Source organism: Carassius auratus, chromosome 25 (genome assembly GCF_003368295.1).
Source record: "Carassius auratus strain Wakin chromosome 25, ASM336829v1, whole genome shotgun sequence".
Lineage (NCBI taxonomy): Eukaryota > Metazoa > Chordata > Actinopteri > Cypriniformes > Cyprinidae > Carassius > Carassius auratus.
The window spans coordinates 21,907,082-21,929,515 of NC_039267.1; the positions used below are offsets into that span (position 1 = coordinate 21,907,082).

The 22,434-nt window shown below is 41.2% G+C and overlaps 1 protein-coding gene across 2 annotated transcripts in view; it reads right to left on the reverse strand.

Moving 5' to 3' along the window:
* LOC113043654 (NEDD4-like E3 ubiquitin-protein ligase WWP2) overlaps window positions 1-17,034 on the reverse strand; it is a 45,240-nt gene extending 28,206 nt beyond the window's left edge. For both annotated transcript variants that reach the window (XM_026203162.1, XM_026203161.1), the window contains exons 1-7: window positions 16,941-17,034; window positions 16,205-16,287; window positions 13,000-13,156; window positions 12,678-12,799; window positions 9,522-9,659; window positions 1,552-1,618; window positions 459-607 (exon numbers count right to left, since the gene is read on the reverse strand). In XM_026203162.1, coding sequence (XP_026058947.1) covers window positions 459-607; window positions 1,552-1,618; window positions 9,522-9,659; window positions 12,678-12,799; window positions 13,000-13,156; window positions 16,205-16,265 — 694 coding nt within the window. In that variant the 5' untranslated portion in view covers window positions 16,266-16,287; window positions 16,941-17,034. The remainder of the gene's footprint in view (window positions 1-458; window positions 608-1,551; window positions 1,619-9,521; window positions 9,660-12,677; window positions 12,800-12,999; window positions 13,157-16,204; window positions 16,288-16,940) is intronic.
* Window positions 17,035-22,434: the final 5,400 nt, after the last annotated feature.

Below are 22,434 nucleotides of genomic sequence, written 5' to 3' on the forward strand. Positions count from 1 at the left end.
CAGAACTACCGTGTGTCTCTGAGCAACACAGCATTGTTTAGTTTCTGAACTTACCAATTAATATGTTTTAAATGACTCGTTGTGAATCAATGATTCAAAGGCCCATTCATAAACAGAGCCATTGACTTTGTTTCAAATCAGCTGTTTGCAAGAGGCTCTGGCTGCAGACTTAAACTTGCAGGCAATACTGACATCACTTGCAGTCTTTTTTTCATTTTTGTTAATTTGATCTATGTTTTGATTACTTTTTGACAGAATCTCTGAACATTTTACAACAGTAGTCAGGTGGTGAAGACAAGAAAAAAGAAACTAAACTACGAATTCACTTGCAATCACCACTTGCGCTCTCCGCTACCTGCGACTTCACTTGCTCATCTCTATCACGTTATCATGTTATGATCACAATCCATGGCAGCTTGAGTGAGTTTGTATATTTGTAAAGTGTGTGTGTATCTGACCAGCACTGCTCAGGCTGCTGATGGCCGTCTTTAAGCTGCTGTGGAGGCCTGTGTCGTCCGCAGATTCTCCATTCAGTTCTCCATTGGAGAGAACAGCTCCTCTGATGTCCGCTGGATCTCCACAGGAACCCACAGAATGAGCTAAACTTCTGGAAAAGTATGACAGATTCACATCAGACACAGCATTGTAATGGTTCATATGAGTGATGGTTATTTCTGTGTATTTTCTGCCATGCCTCTGTAAACCCACACACACGTTTAATTATGGGTATGTCCAGTCTATCTGGACATGAGGCGAGTATTTTTAGTAAACATCCTGTAACACTCCCACGGAGGGTATTTGCAAGATTGCCCAAGCAAATTCTATTATTTGGATTATTTGGGGCATACTGGTGAGTTTGGCAACTCCTGGTTTGATAGAGCTGACTGTTTTATTCTTTTAATTCTAAAATTGAGCAACAGAATTAGAAAATTCTGAAAGAAATACATTTATTTTAAAATTTGCCCACCCACCAACATATGTTCTCTCGGCATAACTCACTATAATAAATAATTGTGCGTGCATGTTCCATACACAGTAGCAGTAGGCAACAAAGAAGCTGATATACTCTACATTTTTCCTCATTTATTAATTTAATTAATTAACACAGTTTTACAACATCTACAAATATGGTTCTGGTGTTAGTTCCACATAATTACAAAATAAGAGAAAATAAACAACAACAAAAAAACCTACGTGTACTACATTAGGCTAACTGAGACTTGTTATAGCACTTGCATCTTGTTGCTCTTCTGTTGATTTCGATTGGTTCTCTTGTCTTCATTTGTAAGTTTCTTTGGATAAAAGCATCTGCTAAATGACTAAATAAAATGTAAAGACTGCATAAAGCACCTTTGAGTGCATTCAATTCACTGGACTACTCAAAAATAGCAGTCATACCACTAACCCCTAACACCAACTTGTGATTCTTCAGCCCATTTAGGATATCATGCACCGAAAAAACAAGGTTGTGCTTAGCAGAACATCAGAAGAAACAGGAGAAGCAGAAACGACATTATGAATAATCAGGTATTAAGAGATATTAGTGCTGACCGTCCACGGGGGCTGCTGGTACTCAGGCTCTCCTCACTATGATTAGATCTACTCGAGTGAACCATCTCTGCACAGACAAAAAAACACAAAATCATCATTATTAGCACGGATTCACATACAGTATATCATGCAGAATGGTTTGTCATTTCTACTCGGTGGAAATGTGTTACAGTGTAAAAACCAGTGATGCATTTAAAATGACAGACTTTTCATGACTACATGATTGATAGTCTCACATATTTGTTTTACAAAAGCACAAAAACATCTAATGCTGTAGTCCTCCAAAGACACTCTGGTACAGAGACACCAAAGTACAAACTGTAAAGTGATGTTCACTCAGAAAATATCCTTGTTGTAAAGCATGAAGGTTTAATGATCTGCACTAAAATGTGTTGAGTGACACAATATAACAGAATATATTACGAGAGCTGACAAACATACAGGTACTATTATGCCCATGCATTTAGTTCTGGTTTAATTCAGTTTTCTGCATTTACGCCAGTTTTCTCCATTTGTATTCATGTAATCTATTATGCATTACTGTCTAACATCTATTAGTACATTATTTAAAAGAGTTCACTTTCATATTGGGTGTGAGAAAAGACATGTTGATCCAAACATGAATTACTTCCTTTATTCCCTGTATCAATGACTTGTGTGCTATAGTTCAACCCTGATCATGTCATACAATACTTATATATATATATATATATATATATATATATATATATATATAAAATATATATTCTTTTCTGAAAATTGCAGTTTGGAATCCCATGAGAGGAAGAGACTTGGATAACCATGACTTTAATACTAACATGCACCTGAAATTTACACTGCTTATGTTGTTGCTCTTAATGAATCGTGTTTGCTTTTTCTGTTTTAAATAGTTTAACATGAAAGTATCGGTTCATAAAAGACTTGCACTAGTAAAACTCAAATGGAGTGGGCTGAAACCTTTTATTAAAAAATCACAAGTTACTGTAAGAAAGTTTGAGGCTTCGTAAGTTTGAGCAAAGGTTTCTGTTACTGAATGTGTGCGCCATTCTGTCTTTCCCCAGGTCCGTACACAAAGAGCTGTTTATGTAGTGCATGAGTTTCAGAAAAAAACTGCCTTGAGGGAAATGAGGGAAAACATTAAACCAACGAGAGTGACTTGAGAGTGAACAGAGGACCCTAACAGACCTACACACACTCAACCTTTATCCACCGCTGAAGGTCAAACACTGAGAGAAGACTCAGTCCACAGCTTTATACTGTACGTGGCTAAAACCATCATTTGAGAGCGCAACACAAAGCCAGTTGTTGTTCTGGTATGTTGTGAAAGACATTTCACATGTCAAACGGCCAATGAAAGACAAATCACTGAAAAAACAAACAACAAAATCATAAGCAACAGATTAATCATGTCCAGAACAACAGTAAAGTCCTTCATAGAGACATGAATAAGAAGCATTTACACTCAGAGCTTCTATTAGTGTTTATTACAACCTCACTCATGATTTAAGCAGCTCCAAACACATCCATATTTCAAATAAAATCAACATATATTCAACCAAAGTCAAAGAAATTTCTAGTAGTATATTAAATGTAGGACTATGTTTATATGTATATGTATATGTATAAATATGTATATATTTTTATACTTGCATATAATTAATATTATATAAAAATTAGGGCTGGGCCATATGGCCTAAAAAAATCCCTGAAAATCCCTGACAAAAAAATCTGATTTACGGTTTAAATAGTTTTTTTCCCCCCAACTTAAAAATCAATTTTCAGATGACAAAGAAATTGTTCAAAACAAGTTTTAACTTTGTTTTGCTTTGATTTTACCTTCTGGGATTTGCCAGATTGGGATTTCCCCCTTGGGGTTAAAGAGCAATCAGAAACAACAAGCCAAAAATACAAGACGACAGGTCCTGCCATTGAAAACATAACATAACATAAAATCTATCATAACATTCTTATCAAACTGGATTTGGATTTTAATTGTTTGTAAGACTGTCAGAGGTCTTCTCTTTCATGGGAGCCTTAATATATACATGTTTGTATATGTATTTATATATACATATTACATATACACTGTACACACACATACAGTGTGTAAACAAACTTTTTATATGTCATTAATGGCAATTAATCGTTTCATTCGCACATGACACCGAATAAATAGCAGTAAAATCTTTTCTAGTAAATGTACTACAAATGTAGTTCGCATAGACTGATGCTTTCCGTCTTTTACCCAAACTGCGATCTACAACTATCCATATTGACAGTATTTTTATATGAGACAGAATGTGGCTGGAACAGCTCTGCAAATGTTTTAGGATTAGAAACATCCATAAACTAAAGACACAACACGACTGCTAGAAGACACCTCTGAGGGACAACTGATGCACCATCGTGTTTACAAATGCTCTCCAAACAGAAAAATACTGTTATTCTCCAAGCTGTTTTAGTGAAAACTGTCTTTGCTGCTTATGTTCAAAATTTTCAGAAAAATCTGACCTTTATTGAAGTACCACAAATTACTGGCATGACTAAAAATTCCTAATTAAAATACATTCCCACTAATTTTGTACAATATGGTTTCTTGTGTGATTATGAATGCTTCAGTGGTAAGACATGACGACTTCTTTCGGGTATAAATCAGGGGGAGGGACAGAGGGCCAGGTCCTAGAGGGAAACAGAAAGAAAGACACAGACAAGAAACCCAGGAAGGAAAAGGACCGGCGGAGGATCAGGGGGAGGGACGGAGGGCCAGGTCCATAGGAGGAAAACAGACAGAAGAACAAAAAAAAAAAAAAAACACAAGTCCAAGAAGGACATAACATGACGCCCACCAGGGCGGATCAGAAGACCACCACATCTGTGCGGTCAGAACAGACGCCCCCAGGGCGGAGCAGAAGACCACCACATCCGTGCGGCTGAAACAGACGCCCCGAGGGCGGAGCAGAAGACCACCACATCCGTGCGGCCGAAACAGACGCTACCCAGGGCGGAGCAGAAGACCACCACATCCGTGCGGCCGAAACAGACGCTACCCAGGGCGGAGCAGAAGACCACCACATCCGTGCGGCCAAAACAGACGCCCCCAGGGCGGAGCAGAAGACCACCACATCCGTGCGGCCGAAACAGACGCCCCCCAGGGCGGAGCAGAAGACCACCACATCCGTGCGGCCAAAACAGACGCCCCCAGGGCGGAGCAGAAGACCACCACATCCGTGCGGCCAAAACAGACGCCCCCCAGGGCGGAGCAGAAGACCACCACATCCGTGCGGCCAAAACAGACGCCCCCAGGGCGGAGCAGAAGACCACCACATCCGTGCGGCCAAAACAGACGCCCCCCAGGGCGGAGCAGAAGACCACCACATCCGTGCGGCCAAAACAGACGCCCCCAGGGCGGAGCAGAAGACCACCACATCCGTGCGGCCAAAACAGACGCCCCCAGGGCGGAGCAGAAGACCACCACATCCGTGCGGCCAAAACAGACGCCCCCAGGGCGGAGCAGAAGACCACCACATCCGTGCGGCCGAAACAGACGCTACCCAGGGCGGAGTAGAAGACCACCACATCCGTGCAGCCGAAACAGACGCCCCCCAGGGCGGAGCAGAAGACAAGTCTGGTTGGGCAAGTCTGAAACAAAGAACATGAAGAAGTTAAGGGTGGCCTCCGTGGCCACAACAGGATCAGTCGGGTGCTCAGAGAGTTCGACTGAGACGTGACGAGATTCTGGAAGTTCCGCAGAGGCGAGGAGAGACTCTGGTAGATCAGCTGAGCAGGGTAGAGGCTCCGGCAGTTCCACAGAGAAGTGACGAGACTCTGGTAATCCCATGGTGTTTATACTGGATTCCAGAATATTAATGCTGACTTGACTCTGCTCTTGAAGATTATTGGTGACTTGTTCTTGTTCATGAAGATCATTGGTGACTTGCATTTGTTCATGAGGATCATTGGTGACCTGGTTTTGTTTATGAAGATCAATGGTGACTTGCCTTTGTTCATGAAGATCGCTGTTGACTTGAATTCTCCCATGAAGAACCCCGGTGGCTTGACTTGGTCCTTGAAGATCACAGGTGACCTGACTCTGTCCTTGAAGATCACCAGTGACCTGACTCTGTCCTTGAAGATCACAAGTGACTTGACTCTGTCCTTGAAGATCACCAGTGACCTGACTCTGTCCTTGAAGATCACCAGTGACTTGACTCTGTCCTTGAAGATCACCAGTGACCTGACTCTGTCCTTGAAGATCACCAGTGACTTGACTTGACTCTGGAAGGTCAACGGTGACTAGCCTTGACTCTGGAAGGTCAAAGGTGACTAGCCATGACTCTGGAAGATCCACGGTGACTAGCCTTGACTCTGGAAGATCCACGGTGACTAGCCCTGACTCTGGAAGGTCAATTGTGACTAGCCCCGACTCTGGAAGGTTGACTGTGACTAGCCCTGACTCTGGAAGGTCCACAAGCACCTGACTCGACTCTGGAAGGTCAACAGGAACTAGCCCTGACTTTGGAAGCTCGACGGTGACTAAGGGTGTACTCACACTAGCCCGTTTGAACCGTGCCCGAGTGCGTTTGACCACCAAAGCACGGTTCGTTTGACTAGTGTGAGTGCTCCGAATCGTGCCCGGGCACGGCTCGATTAGTCAAAGTCAAGGGCTCAGAAAATCACTCTGGATCCCTCACATCCAAGTCACCCCATCTTTGAACTTTTGCCATCTGGCCGGCGCCTCAGAGCCGCAAACACCAGAACAGCAAGGCACAAGAACAGTTTCTTCCCCCAGGCAACCTCATGAACAGTTAAATGTTCCCTACTTATGCTTATAAACGTGCAATATCCTTATATTTATTTGTTAACCCTCCATCCTAGAACATTCCTGCATCTCACTCAATCCTATTCCATTATCATTTATAGCACAATTGTTTATACACTTATTTATTTGTCAATTTGTCAATCTCTTTTTTTTTGCCTGTGTGTTGTTGTCTCTGTGTACTGGAAGCTTATGTCACTAAAACAAATTCCTTGTATGCGTAAGGTTACTTGGAAAGGGTCGCTTTGGTCTACGGCAGAGGTGCAAAACGCATAAAAACTAAAAACTGCAAAGTCCTTGCTGCACTTCAGCTGGTACTTTGCAAACATCCTCATACGAGCAGCACGATTACGTGAAAATTTTCGCGCCACTAAGGCGACATATCTGTTTAAAAACAGGCTGTGGACCAAACAACACAAAATTATCCACAAAGAAAACAGAGCGATGCACTCCATTGTGTTCAGAGAGCGCCGCTCTTCCTGTTTATCCCGAAACCGTCGCACCATAATGACGTAAGCGTGCTCCGGCACAAATGCTGAAACCATATATGTGAGTGCAGGCCAGAGGGGGAGTGGGGAGGGGGGACAATCGTACTTGGGCCCGGTTCATGGCAACCATGGCTAGTGTGAGTACACCCTAACCCGTACACCCTAACCCTGACTCTGGAGGGTCCACGAGCACCTGACTCGACTCTGGAAAGTCAACGGGCACCTGACTCGACTCTGGAACATCAACAGGAATCTGACTTGACTCTGGAGGGTCCAAGGGAATCGGACTCCACTCTGGAGGGTCAACTGTATGGGTCCATCATGGGCAGTGGTGCTGGGCCGGCGGCCATTCTGCGCAGTGGCTCTGGGCTGGCAGCCATCTTGTGCTGTGGCACTGGGCTGGCAGCCATCTTGCCTCGTGGTGCTGGGCTGGAGGCCATCTTGTGCTGTGGTGCTGGGCTGGCTTCCATCTTGCCTCGTGGTCCTGGGTTGGCGGCCATCCTGTGCAATGGCGCTGGGTCGGTGGCCATTCTGCGCAGCGGCACTGGGCTGGCAGGCGTCTTGTGTAACGGGGCTGGCTCGGCAGACTTGCGCACCATTTACTCTCACTCCACAATGGGGAGACGGCGGCTCCCATCCGAACCCAGGGTCAACGGGGGGGCCACAGTGGAGAGCGATGCTAGACCTCCTCTCGACCACCCACTCCTGAGCGACCTCCCCTGGTCCCACGAAACACGACCAGGCGGGTACCCTCAAAACCATTTCCTCTATCCCGCTCGGTGGCTGGGGAGGAAACATGAACAGACATACCGCTGGATCTCAGTGATGGAGTTCTTCTGTGACGATCGTGACCCAGAGAGACACAGGGAGAGAGAGGGATCCAATCGCAGATGTTTATTGGGGTAATCCAAATCAAGGTCAAAAACAGCCAAGGTCAAAACAAAACAATCAATCCAAAACAAATAAACAAAAGATAGAACAGGAAAGGAAACGGAACGGGAACTCGGAGGACGAGAAGACAAGGAAGAATCTCGGGGGACGAGAAGGCTGGATACACGAAGGGTAAGGACTCCATACAAACAACAGGAAAAGACTGGTATTTATAGGGAGGCTAATGACAATAAAGTGACTGCACCTGGTGCAATTAACAGGAGTGCAATTACACATGACAGGACAAGACTAGAGGAATTCTAGTGCCTACGGTGAAGTGCCTAAGGGGAAGTGAGCCCACTAGTGGACACCCAGGGAAACAGACTAGACAGCGTGACATTAGGTATGAAACATTTAATATCATAAAAGCTTTTTGGCAGGTTGGGGAATATTTTGCAGGCATCTTAAACATTTCATCCATGGAAAATATAAACTCTTCTGAAAATGTCTCTTGAATTTCAGTGGTTCAGAGGCTTCTCTCATCATGGCTTTAAATGAACATTAAATTGTTATATGTTTACAGACTAAAGGGTTGATGTCACATTTCACCAGCTAGAGACAATCTAAACTAACGTTCACAAACTAAACTCAGGAGAGTCTTTCTCCAGTAACCACTGTTAGGAAGGTAACTGTGGAAATGTGTTAGGATAACAGATTTTACCCTATTTAAAATGTAACAAGGAGTGTAACTATTTCAATTACTTTATTAAAATAACTGATTACATTTGATTACTTTCTAAATTTCAACCATTAGTAACACTGTTTACTGTCAGACTTTCAAAATCACTCGAATTAAGATCATAATTTAATTTTAAAGCACAATCATCATAAAATCAGGCTTTAGCATCTATTCTTATCTTGAGATCATTATTGAGGTTAAATGCATATTTAAAAATCATAACAAGAAATAGTTTAATAGCTATGATACTGTTTTTGAAATCAATTCTAAATCTTTTCATAGCTATGACAGGAAACACTGGCATCTAACAATGCCTTGGAAAAAAACAGTCAATCTTAAAAAATAAAGCATACACATAAACCCAAATAGGAAATAAAACAGTTATAGAATACGAATGCATCCTATTCTGTGTCCTAAACTCCTGAAACACAGGAGACTCATATTTTAAAGCAGTCAATGCAATTTGGGAAAGAATGTGTTCATGCATCTGTGTACGTATGTGTGAAAATATTCAGATGCAACCCTCTTTGTAATCGTTAACATTTTGCAAATACCTTTAATTTCATAACATTTTGGAATGTAAATTACGTAGTAGATTACAGTTACATTTATATTGTAATTAAATGACATACTGCAGTTATTTGTAACCAGTTACTCCCCAACACCAGCAGTAACAGACTCGATCTAGTAGCCATGCACTGTCTAATTGACAAATGGCTGCATCCCAGAGCAACTTATTTCCGAGCAAAATGAGTCTGAACAGATTAGGTTTGTGAGTGGTCAGAAAACCCAATGACCTACTGGGTTCTGTTTGTCAGTTCTGAGTACACAGAGGAGAAAAGCTCTCTTGTGAGCTTTCGCTGGGCCTCCTCTGGTCAAATTTGACTCTTTCCGTTCCTGCCCCTCTCACCACAACCTCCGCGATTCCTGCATTTACTTTAGGTGGAGTCACAGCCAAGGCTCCTAGCACTCATGAATGTGCATTTGTTCATGTGTTCTGTGTGTTCTACGAGTGTTTTCTACAAAGTGTGCATGTGTGTCTGTGAACAGGACTTACTGTCTGGGGCAGCGCTGCCATTGGGCAGAGATCCTAGATCAACAACCAGGCCGTCCAGACAGACGTTGAGCTCACCTCCTGCTACAACCGAGCCTTTGTTCTCTGTCTGTAGAACCAGACTGAGCTGAACATTCTCCACTGAGAGAGAGAGAGAGAGAGAGAGAGAGAGAGAGTGTGTGTGAGAGAGAGAGTGAGAGTGACAGAGAGAGTGAGAGAGAGAGTGAGTGAGTGTGAGAGACAGAGAGTGAGAGAGAGAGAGAGAGAGAGAGAGAGCGAGAGTGTGTGTGAGAGAGAGAGTGAGAGTGACAGAGAGAGAGAGAGAGAGAGAGCGTGAGAGTGAGAGAGAGTGAGAGTGACAGAGAGAGTGAGTGAGAGAGAGAGTGAGTGTGAGAGACAGAGAGTGAGAGAGAGAGAGAGAGAGAGTGTGTGTGTGAGAGAGAGAGTGAGAGTGACAGAGAGAGTGAGTGAGAGAGAGAGTGAGTGTGAGAGACAGAGAGTGAGTGAGAGAGAGAGAGAGAGAGCGTGAGAGTGAGAGAGAGAGAGAGAGAGAGAGAGAGAAAGTGAGAGGGAGTGAGAGAGAGAGAGAGAGAGAGAGCACGAGAGAGTGAGAGAGAGAGAGAGTGAGAGAGAGAGAGCAAGCTTTAGTGCCAACAAATACATTTGTTTTTCAGTTTGTTATACCTAAATTTCATTTACATTCATGACGTTTTATTTGGGTGATTCTTGGTTGTGGCAACACACTCAGTAGTTCATAATTTGTGTTTTAAAATAGCCGGGTAGAAGTTAAACTGGTTTAAAAGGGTTTGAGTAAGAGCTCAGCTGTTCATTTCAATCTATCCCATATTAAAACATGCACTCACATAATAACTGCTGAGGGAAACTTATGCAAGAAGAGCAAACATTAATACACTAAGTCTTTATCTTCTTAGGGAAGCATTAACAAATCAGTTCAATCAAAATTTTAATTCTGTCAAAATTGACCCTCATTTCCTGTATGAATTTCCTCCATAGAACAAAAAGGACATTAAACATATCCTGTGTTGTGAAAATAAAAAAATAAACTGTCTGATGATAAAAGTTCAAGAAGTTTTCTAAACAATGTGAAGGAGTCTGCTGACTCAGAAACAACTTGACCAAAGAAAAAGTAGGACTAATATTATGGAGTGACTTTGCTAAAAGTCAAACCTCAAAACCTTTCAGGAAAAACACTGCACTGAGCTGAAAGGAACATGTGGTAGGTTCATACAGACTTTGTCCAAAGACCCAGCACTGCAAGAGAAATCAATCACAGGAGGTCACATGTTTCCAATCAGAGACTTTTTCACTTCTAGTATAAAACATTGACAATTGTCTGTTACAAGGTGTTATGAACTGTCGGAGGTGATCAGCAGATTTGAACCTTAATATTGGGGCTGAGGCAATCTTCTTTTTGATTTTTGTCAATGATATTTGTTCTTAAACAAATATTCTGGGGGGTTTTTTTCCCATTCCTATGGAGTTCTGTCAGGGTAGCGTTGTATTTAGTGTTTGACAGGAATGAAAACGAGGCTGTGTGTATGTATATGAGTGGTCATCCGATATATAGCCAAGGCCGATATGTTTTACTGCTTGGCCGATGTGTTCGAAGTGGGATTTTTATTTTGAGCGCATACAGTGCTCACACTCTCTCTCTCGTTTACTGTCGTCATTAACAGTTCTGTCTAATATGGATAGAAGTCTGTCTAATAATCTGATAGAACATTTAAACAAAGGAATTAATGTATTCAAAACCAAAGAACAAAAAGAAAGAATACAAACTTACTGTCCTCAAACTATTGAACGGTAGTGTCTATTTTTAGAAAATATTTCTATTTATAAATAAATGCTCTACATTTTAACTTTTTTTTTACTTTTTATTCATCAAAGAATCCTGAAAAAAAGTATCACAGGTTCCAAAAAAATATGAACCAGCACAACAGTTTCCAGCACTGATAATACATCAGCATATTATTCTGATTTCTGAAGATCATGTGATGCTGAAGACTGGAGGAATGACACTGAAAATACAGCGGAGCATCACAGGACTAAATTAGATTTTAATGTATATTAAAATAGAAAAACTTTATTTTACATAATAATAATATTTCACAATATTACATTTTGTCCTGTATTTTTGATCAAATAAATGCAACCTTGTTATGCAGAAGAGACTTCTTTAAAAAAAACATTTAAAATCATTCTGATTCCAAACTTTTAACTGGTAGTGTGTGTGTGTGTGTGTGTGTGATGATATATTATAATGCTTGACTGACTGATGTTAAGAGTGTAATTTCAGTTCTTTAAAAAGCTGTGCCATTTCAAAAACATACACAGTATTAATAATAATAATAATTCTTTAAATTTATATAGCGCTTTTCTAGACACTCAAAGCGCTTTACATAGACAGGGGGTATCTCCTCATCCACCACCAGTGTGCAGCATCCACCTGGATGATGCGACGGCAGCCATATTGCGCCAGAACGCCCACCACACACCAGCTTACTGATGGAGAGGAGACAGAGTGATGAAGCCAATCAGCGGATATGGGGATTGTTAGGAGGCCATGATGGTCAGAGACCAATGGGCGAATTTAGCCAGGATGCCGAGGTCACACCTCTACTCTTTCCGAAAGACATCCTGGGATTTTTAATGACCACAGAGAGTCAGGACCTCGGTTTAACGTCTCATCCGAAGGACGGTGCTTGTTGACAGTATAGTGTCCCCATCACTACACTGGGGCGCTAGGACCCACACAGACCACAGGGTGAGCACCCCCTGCTGGCCTCACTAGCACCTCTTCCAGCAGCAACCTAGTTTTCTCAGGAGGTCTCCCATCCAGGTACTGACCAGGCTCAGCCCTGCTTAGCTTCAGTGGGCAACCGGTCTTGGGCTCCAGGGTGATATGGCTGCCGGCCATATTCATATTAAACTGTATGTGTGTATATGTATAGTATATCAGTTTTACGAGTAAACTAAAAAATGTACTAGCCAATGACTATTGGGAAGCTGTCTGTAGAGGGTAGAAGTATTCAATTGGGAAGCTGTTGAAGTATCAACTGCCCAACTTACAATGAATTGCCGTTTAATTAGTGTTTAGAGTTTTGTCTGCGTATACGTGTCTGTTTGAGATGAACTTACTCTTGCCGTCATGTGTTCGTAGAGTGTCCAGTAAGTCAATGGTGGCACTGCCCAGAAGTTCCTTCCTCAAAGTGTGACAACTCCACAACTTCAGATCCAAACGACTCTGAGGAGTCACGTTCCTGTAGGCAAAATAATACAAATGTGACCAAACAGTATATGAATAAATGTGGTCATTTAATAAAGCCACCCAGAACTGGCTTTTAGAAGAGACTGTATTATTGATACTTTTACTTGATTACTGATTCAGCGGTTTGAGGTCATTTTAAATTAAATAAGTAACATGTACATTGAATATAATCTCAGTCACATAATGCCTTACAGGGTGAGGTCTTCATTCCACTGCAGCTCCAGGTGTCCAGTGCGTTTGCCCGTTTTCTTTGTTTCACTGGTCAGGCCATCAGCGGTCACTTCCACAAACGAACTCAAACGAGGGTGACGATTGGGCAGTTTAGGAGACTGAGGCTTAGCAGACAACACTGTGAGATGAGCAGAACAGAAAAACTAACTCTTTCAACTCTTAAACTTTCTGGAATAGACGTTTTGCTACATTTCAATGAGAAGCACTACATTATATTTTTTGGCAAAGTTATAAATGACTGTGAATCAAACCATTACAGAGTTATACATTCCATCATATCATATTTATAATCAAAATGAACAATAAGTAACTAATAACATCCAGTGGAGCACGTAGCATTTTGGGTAAATTAATACACAATAAAATAATGTAAACAAATGTCACAAAATTGGTTACAACAACAACAAAAGAATCTGAACATTTTTTAAGTCAAGTAAAGTCAATCTTTTCTGGACTTAAATCTGTTTTAATCCAGATTAATATGTAAAAACATGGCTAATGGTTTTGTGTTTTTTTTTTTTTTATCTTAAAGATCCAGAAAGCTGTGCAGCACTGATCTATGTATAGGGCAACCACAAATACGGGGATAACTGGGTAACCACTGTATTTCTGCTAAATTTATAAGAGCCACCTACTGTCATGGTGCGAATTTGCATCTTCCTTCAGCCCATCTGCCGTTTTGTTCAGACCAATGCAAAAGTACATTAAATGTAAAACCGAAAGTCTTACACAGCATACATGCAGTGTTGTAATTTCTTACCAGTTGATGGGAAAGAAGCTAATGTTGGATCTAAAATATAAACAGTAATAGTAAGTTTTATTTGAATTATTCACTGTATTTTGAAGTGCCCTACAATAACAATACTACGCATGTTCTTTGCTGTAAAACTGTAGTTTTGTATATACTGGGTATAGAACAGTGACACTATGACGTTGGCACAGCATCTTCAAAAAAACGCACCAAAAACATGACTATAACAAATATGTAATTAATCTACCATTCAACTATCTTGCTTCTTTTGTCGTCTTCTCTAGTCTTTTTCCTGTTTTCTGCACCAGGCTGATAGTGCTTCCTCTTAGGGGTGTGAGAATTGACAAAAATTTTGCCAATATTTGCCACCTTATATGATTTCCAGGGACATTTTTACCTGTTTAAGATGTTTTAGGCATTTTAACGGCATTGTACTAGGCTACATCATACAGTAAAAGTGTGCACTCCTAAGGCAGTTTTTTTCTTCCCAAAGTGAGTGACATACTTGATAAAGTCAGCATCCACATCATTAAAACAACAATTACGATACTACTGTAAATAATACGTGTCACACAGTAGGGGACACAGGACAACCCTAACATCTGATCAACCACCCCAATAATCAATATGCTACTATTTCCTTTTCTTTGTTTAATCGTACTGAAAGAAGCATTTATTTTAGCCCGTGAACTCAAGGATGCTCACGTACACGCTCTGGTGAAACATGTTCATTCTCCTGCAGAGTGATAAACACTGCAGAGCAGAGAGGTCAACAAGCTGACAGATAAGACAGAGCAGGTCACTTTTGATTATAGAAAACAAACGCTCAGCATCCAAATTTTGGAGCTCTCTACTGGCGTGACGGTTCACATGCTCCAGCAATGCCACAGTTTAGTGCATTCTACAATTAGCATGAAATGAGCATCGAATGCACATCCGTCCATGTTGAAAGATACACTTCAACTTACTGTAGAGTGTCTCATGAAATCCCTCAATGAGTGTTTCATTCACGTTAAGACAGCAGCTATAAAACACTGTCACATAACTCCAGAAAATCCATTCAGTGTCTATAAACTTGCGAGAAAAATGTACAGTAGAGAATTTAGCAAAAAAAAATGTTATTATATATTTAATCATATAATTGCTTTTTTTATTAGAATTAATAAAATAAAGGTATATTTTTTGTTATTATAAAAAAAGGGTATAATACTTGTATATAAATCAGTTATTAATTTTAACTTCAACGATAGGGTTCCCTGTATAGTTTAGTTCAGAATAATTGAGAAAACAAATTACATATTTAATCACAAGCTTGTTGATTATTCCTGAATAATTCTCACTCCAGGCTGAACTCAAAAGTTTTCCTGAACAACATTTACAAAATGTAGCCTACGAGGTAATGTTAGATCATTTGCTCCAACCACTGGTTAAATAAGAGGGAAAAATTAAAGCTGATGATACAAGGGCCAACTTTTTGAGTAATGTCGCTGTCAAAATAGAAATTTGTTACCTATTTTCAATGGGAAAGTGCCCAAGCAACGTTGCTCAAAAAGGTTGCCCTGTGTATCATCAGCCTAACATTTAAAGTTACGGTGTGTTTTAAGACAGCTCAGTGTTGATTCAGTTTTGTTCAGTAGGCTAGTTCATCATCCATTATGAAATGAGTTCAATTGGGCAACATAATTATTTAGTACTAGGAACTGATATGAACCCTTATAAACAAACAGTTAGCACATTTATTTGTAAGATAACAACCTCAACAGCTGAATTCACGTTTAGTGTTGGTCATGTGACAACACTTTAGCATAGCACTCTGAAACATGTGTTGATGGTTATATACTGTTTCACACACTAGTCTTTAAAAATAGTAGGCAGTGTGCACTGTGTACTGGGCAGTAAACGGTAAGCAAGTGTGCCATTCAACACAGCCATGCTAAATATTCAGAGCAGGGGACTGCAATCAAGAACCACTTGCTTATTTAGTAGGGAACACATAACAACAACGTAAACTTTTAATTTTCTAAAGCCAAAAAAACGTTTTAGTTTGCAGAAAGACATCTTTCTGTTTCAAGACAGTTATGTAGTGTGGATTACATATTTATATTATTAAATAAGCCACAAAGACTATGATTCCAAGATCAAAGAATCAAGACCATCAAGATGCCAGGAAAAATGTACTTGCAGAATATTCCAGTAAAGAATATTCTGTCAAACAGGAAATGTGAGTGAATGTGTCCTGACATGATCTAGCAGCTCGCAGAGATGAAGTTATGATTCAGTGCACATCACCCTCTAGAGGAAACACGGCACAGTGCAAAAACACAGCAGGACTGATGCGTCACATCAGCTTCTCGATCTGATCACCTGCAGATAAATCAATCACAGAGCTGGGATCGATGGGACGGGGTCTCTTACCTTTCAAGGTCAGCTGTGATTTCTCTGTGGAAGACTGAGACACACTGGCAGCTGCCATCATCACTTCACATCACATCACAGCCCTAAACACAGGCACAATCACAATCATCATCATCATCATCATCATCATCATCTCCACGAACACTCTGCTACGGTTCACGTGTGTGTCTGCGGAGATCTTCATTATGAGCATTACACCTCAAACGTGATCATCTGAAGCACAGACACGATATTACAGTTCAAATCAGGAAGATTTTACACAAACTGTGAAGCAATCAATAGAAAAAGGCTGATAAGGTCAACAGCAAAGCCATAATATATGCTTTATATAGATAAAGGTGAATATCCCTGGCTGACAGCTCCATAGGCCAGTGACTGATGTTGATGAGCAGACACAAACAAACAGCAATGTATTTGTATTAAAACGACCGGTATACAGAAGGGTCAGCTGATCATAACATCAAATTTATATTCGCCTCAGATTTAGACACCTGAAAGACTCAACGGGAGATCATTTCTGCAGTTATTTAATATTTATAACCATTGCTAATTTTAAGTTTCATTTCTCATGATGGGTGAGTGACGCTGTTAGGCAAGCTACACGTAATTTTTAGATCAAAAAGTCACAATATAGTTGAAACCATCAAGAAGAACTCTTAATAAAAGCGGACAGACTTATATGGGATTTAACCAGTTTTCCGTTTATGATAATACACAAAAATGTTTTGATCTCTACCTTTTATCTGCCGTGAGACTGAAGCGCTAACTGTCATTTCCGCTTTAATGTCAGGGTCATGTGACTCACAGACCAGCGCCGCGGTGGATCATGGGAGCGGATACTTAGATTTTTATTTTATTTTTTCATTTCATTTTATTTATGTATTTTTTGCAACTGCAACAGTGAACGCACTCATGTCGTTCTTGCTAGGTAAATTTTATTTAATAAAAAATTGTGTTAATTAAAACATAATTTATTGCAGCATTCATTTAATATTTATCAGTATTCAAAGGAATTCAATGTTTTCACCTTTTCATTTTGGATATGCAATCAAATTAAATTGTAAATGTAAAATATGTTCGTTCGTCAAATTAAGATGTAAAAAAGCAGAGCTGTTTTTATTTCAGACTTTTTATTTCAGGAATATAAATTTGCCTCCCTGAGGATTGCCCCAAATATTTGTGCCAGTTGTTATAATGGAAATGAAAAAATATATATTCTAGGAAAAATGATTAGTGAATAGTCTAGGACAGAGCCACCAGAGCTCCTTAACTCGTAGATACAATCAGTCTGACTTAAATGCACCAACAGCACATACAAGATTACAAATATTAAGGATTACATGTAAAAGAAGCTGGAACGATTGTTAAAAGCCAGTAGAGGTACTACATGAAGATCCGTTTGGGAGCACAGCTCTTATTGCTGAGCGGAGTGATATGGCTCCATAAGAAAAAGCGATAGGAAGAGAGCCACAGGCCCAGTCACTGCACTCCTCTTTCTGGAAATCATATGGAAGAAATAGAGTTGTTTGAAGTCACTTTTATAAACATATTGTGTTAGGACATCCTCAGCAGGGCACGATCAAAGAATTCAGTGCTTCTGCAGTCCATTTTGTCTCGACGTTTAGGCCTCCTTCTTTTGATATAAAACTAATGTCTCCCCGTCAGCGCCACCTTGTCCCTTCAAACACCTTCTAGACATATACAACAGCCCTCCTGATTTGTTTCAAAACTTCAGTTTGGGCATTAATACTGAAGAATGTATTCCAGTATTGGAGTAAGAAGAGGGTTAACATTTGTTTGAGTAGCCTTCAACAGTTTAGAAGCCTTCAGTGAACCTTTCATGGTTTGCATCACATGCTCTGCCAGTCTGTGGACAGATGTATGAGCTCTAAAGTATTTGTTTTTGTCCATAATTGTTTTTATTGCCTGGGTCTCAAACAAAGCATTATTGATCAGGGGCCAGTTGTTCAAAAGTAATCAGATCGGATTTTGGTCATTGGATTAGATCAAATCTTAAAAATTGGGTTTTCAAAAAAAAAAAAAAGATCCTTAATTCAGATTAAATCAGTCTTTGATCTGGATTAAATTATCAGTTTGTGTTGTTCAAATGTTTTAAGATTCTTTTGATCCAAAAAAAAGAAGATTATTCTGATCCCAGCAGAATGGTATATTTCAAGGACAAAAATGTAATAAAACATTAAAACTATATGTAATATATCCCCGAACCCCCAAACAGCTGCCAATATCAAGCAAAAATATTATACCTAATACAAAGTTCTTTCTTTTTTTAATCACTGATTGTAAACTACATTGGCACAATCATCAGAGATGCAAGTAGTTATTTGTGTAAATGCAATGCAAAATTAGAATGCAAAACATTGGCTGAGGTGATTATGGACATTTTTAACATCTCTGGTAGTATAGAAAGTGTATCCACAGAAACAAGCAGCATCTTCCCTTCAAAAGGCCCTGCAAAGTGTAACTCTTTTCGCCAAGGAGAAGATGGTGAAATGAGAAGGGTATAGAGAATGTGAGCTTGACATAGCCTTCAACTCTACACTCTTAAAATCAAAGACTCCAAAAGTTTACCATATTCTCAGCAGGTGTGCACACAAATACATTTGTTCTTAACCCATTTTCTAATATTGATGAATCTGGTTAAATATGCACTTGGTATCCATTTGCATAAATCATAGAAAAACTCTTATGAAAGGGCTTTCTTGTCACGCTGTCTAGTCTCTGTTTCCCTGGGTGTCCACTAGTGGATTCCACTAGAATTCCTCTAGTCTTGTCCTGTCTTCACAGTAATTGCACTCCTGTTAATTGCACCAGGTGCAGGACCTCTAGTGTCATTAATCTCCCTATATATTCCAGTCTTTTCCTGTTGTTTGTATGGAGTCCTTACCATTCGTGTAGCCAGCCTTCTCGTATTCAGAGTGTCTTCATTGCCTTCTCATCCTCCGAGTTCTCGTTCCTTTCTTTTTCCAGTTGCCTCCTTTGTTTCCTTTGTTTGTTTGCTTGGACTGCTTATTTGGTTTTGTCCTGGGCTTGTTTGACCACGATTTGGATAATACTTAATAAATACCTGCAATTAGATCTCTCGCTCTCTGTGTCTTTCTGGGTACACGATCGTCACAGAAGGACTCCATCCAAAACAGAGATCCAGCGGTATGTCTATTCGTATTTCCTCCCCAGTCACCGAGCGGATGAGGAATGGATTCGAGGGTACTCGCCTGGTCTTGTTTCGTGGGACCAGGAGAGGTCGCTCAGGAGTGAGTGGTCGAGAGGAGGTCCGGCATCACTCTCCAATATTGCCCCCCGTCGAACTGGAGTTCGGAGGGGAGCCGCCGTCTCTCCATTGTGGACGGAGAGGGGAAAGTCTGCACAAGATGTCCGCCAACCCAGTACCACGAGGCAAGATGGAGGCAAGACGGAGCCACTGCAGAGGATGGCAGCTACAGTGGGATTTCCTGAGTTGAGTCAGGTCCCCGTTGACTCTCCAGAGTTGAGTCAGGTACCGGTTGACCCTCCAGAGTTGAGTCTGGTTCCGGTTGAACTTCCAGAGTCGAGTCGGGCAAGTCACCAGTGATCTTCATGAACAAAGGCAAGTCACCAGTGATCTTCATGAACAAATGTAAGTCACCAATGATCTTCATGAGCAGAGTCAATTCAGCACTGATCTTCTGGAATCCAGTATAAACACGATGGAACTACCAGAGTCTCTCCTCGCCTCTGCGGAACGTCCAGAGACTCGTCATGTCTCAGCCGAACTCTCAGAGCACCCGACTGTTCCTGTTGTGGCCACGGAGGCTACCCTTAACATGCTCATGTTCTATGTTTCAGACTTGTCCAACCAGACTTGTCATCCTGTTGGTCCGGCCGCACGGATGTGTTGGTCTTCTGCTCCGCCCTGGGGGTTTTCTGCCTCGACCACAAGGATGTGGTGGTCTTCTGCTCCGCCCTGGGGTCCATCTGCCTCGACCACAAGGATGTGGTGGTCTTCTGCTCCGCCCTGGGGTCCATCTGCCTCGACCACAAGGATGTGGTGGTCTTCTGCTCCGCCCTGGGGTCCATCTGCCTCGACCACAAGGATGTGGTGGTCTTCTGCTCCGCCCTGGGGTCCATCTGCCTCGACCACAAGGATGTGGTGGTCTTCTGCTCCGCCCTGGGGTCCATCTGCCTCGACCACAAGGATGTGGTGGTCTTCTGCTCCGCCCTGGGGTCCATCTGCCTCGACCACAAGGATGTGGTGGTCTTCTGCTCCGCCCTGGGGTCCATCTGCCTCGACCACAAGGATGTGGTGGTCTTCTGCTCCGCCCTGGGGTCCATCTGCCTCGACCACAAGGATGTGGTGGTCTTCTGCTCCGCCCTGGGGTCCATCTGCCTCGACCACAAGGATGTGGTGGTCTTCTGCTCCGCCCTGGGGTCCATCTGCCTCGACCACAAGGATGTGGTGGTCTTCTGCTCCGCCCTGGGGTCCATCTGCCTCGAACACAAGGATGTGGTGGTCTTCTGCTCCACCCTGGGGGACTCCAATCTCGACCACACGGTTATGGTGGTCTTCTGCTCCGCCCTGGTGGGCGTCATGTGATGTCCTTCTTGGACTTGTGCTTTTGTGTTTATTTTTTGTAGTTCTTATGTCTGTGTCTTTCTTTCTGTTTCCCTCTAGGACCTGGCCCTCCGTCCCTACCCCTGATCCTCCGCCGGTCCACCACCCTCCAGGACTCCTTGTTTTGTGTTGCAGTTATCTTGTCTCTGTTTCCCCATTTTACCTGGTCCTCTTGTCTCTGTTTTACCATTATATCTGGCCCTCCGTCCCTCCCCCTGTTCCTCCGCCGCTCCACCTCCCTCCTGGTCTCTTTGTGTCTTTGGTCTTCCCTTGGGTTCGGGTGGAGCATCTGGCAGCTGCTCCGTGGAGCAGGGGGTAATGTCACGCTGTCTAGTCTCTGTTTCCCTGGGTGTCCACTAGTGGGCTCACTTCCCCTTAGACACTTAACCGTAGGCACTAGAATTCCTCTAGACTGGTCCTGTCTTCACAGTAATTGCACTCCTGTTAATTGCAGTCCTTACCATTCGTGTAGCCAGCCTTCTCATATTCCAAGTGTCTTCATTGTCTTCTCATCCTCTGAGTTCCCGTTCCTTTCTTTTTCCAGTTCCCTCCTTTATTTGTTTGTTTGTTTGGACTGCTTATTTGGTTTTGACCTTGGCTTGTTCGACCACGATTTGGATTATACTTAATAAATACCTGCAATTGGATCTCTCGCTCTCCCTGTGTCTTTCTGGGTACACGATCGTCACATTTCTACACAACTTTATTCACACTCTTGCCAGATGTGCAACCAGATCCTGTAAACTAATAAACAGATTTGATATTGGACTAAACAACATATGATTGAGTTTCATATTTGCATATACAGGCATTTTTCATATAATGTCTTTTTTTATTTGTTTAATTTTATGTTTATTCAGAATTTTTTTTTATTGTTTTGAAGAGACACTAGTTATTCCATTTCTACATAAAACAAATTATATGATCGTTGCATATACTGTATGCAGTGTCAGCGTTATTTTTATTTTATTTTTTTTATTGCATTTTAACTTAACACATACAGTATAAGTTACTATGTAACAGAGAGAACACAAACCCCCTAAAAAAGAGAGATTATTTATATTGAAATACATTGCAATGTCACCTCTTTTCTTAGACTTCTTCCTACACATTTCCAACTCCACCACAATGTAAAAACAATCTGAAAGGTCCCCAAACTCCATCAAAAATTATGTATTTATATCTTAATATATTAGTTATATTCTTAATATATTATAAGTTATCTTTTCCATTGTCATATTTGTTACCATAAATTTCAGTCGACATCCTGTAGTTGGTGAACATATACTTTCACTGTTTAAAGATATAAGCCATTTTGCTTGAAGAAAAGCTAAATATATTTATAAATTGTTATATATTCCATCTTTTTTTACTTGATATATGAATAAAATAAAAAGATAACGTCAAGGATCTTTTCTATCATTCCTTTCACGACAAACATTCCTGACGACTTTGCACTCCCATTGTTTTGATCATGGAGAGCATGAGCTCCTCTATAGGGCCAAATGTACTGATAAGAGCTAATAACGCAGGAATTGATGTATCAAGAAGCTTTAGGAAAAGAATGACAGTTCTGTGTTCTATCTGTTGAAACTTAATTACAAGGGTTTTTTTTTTTTTT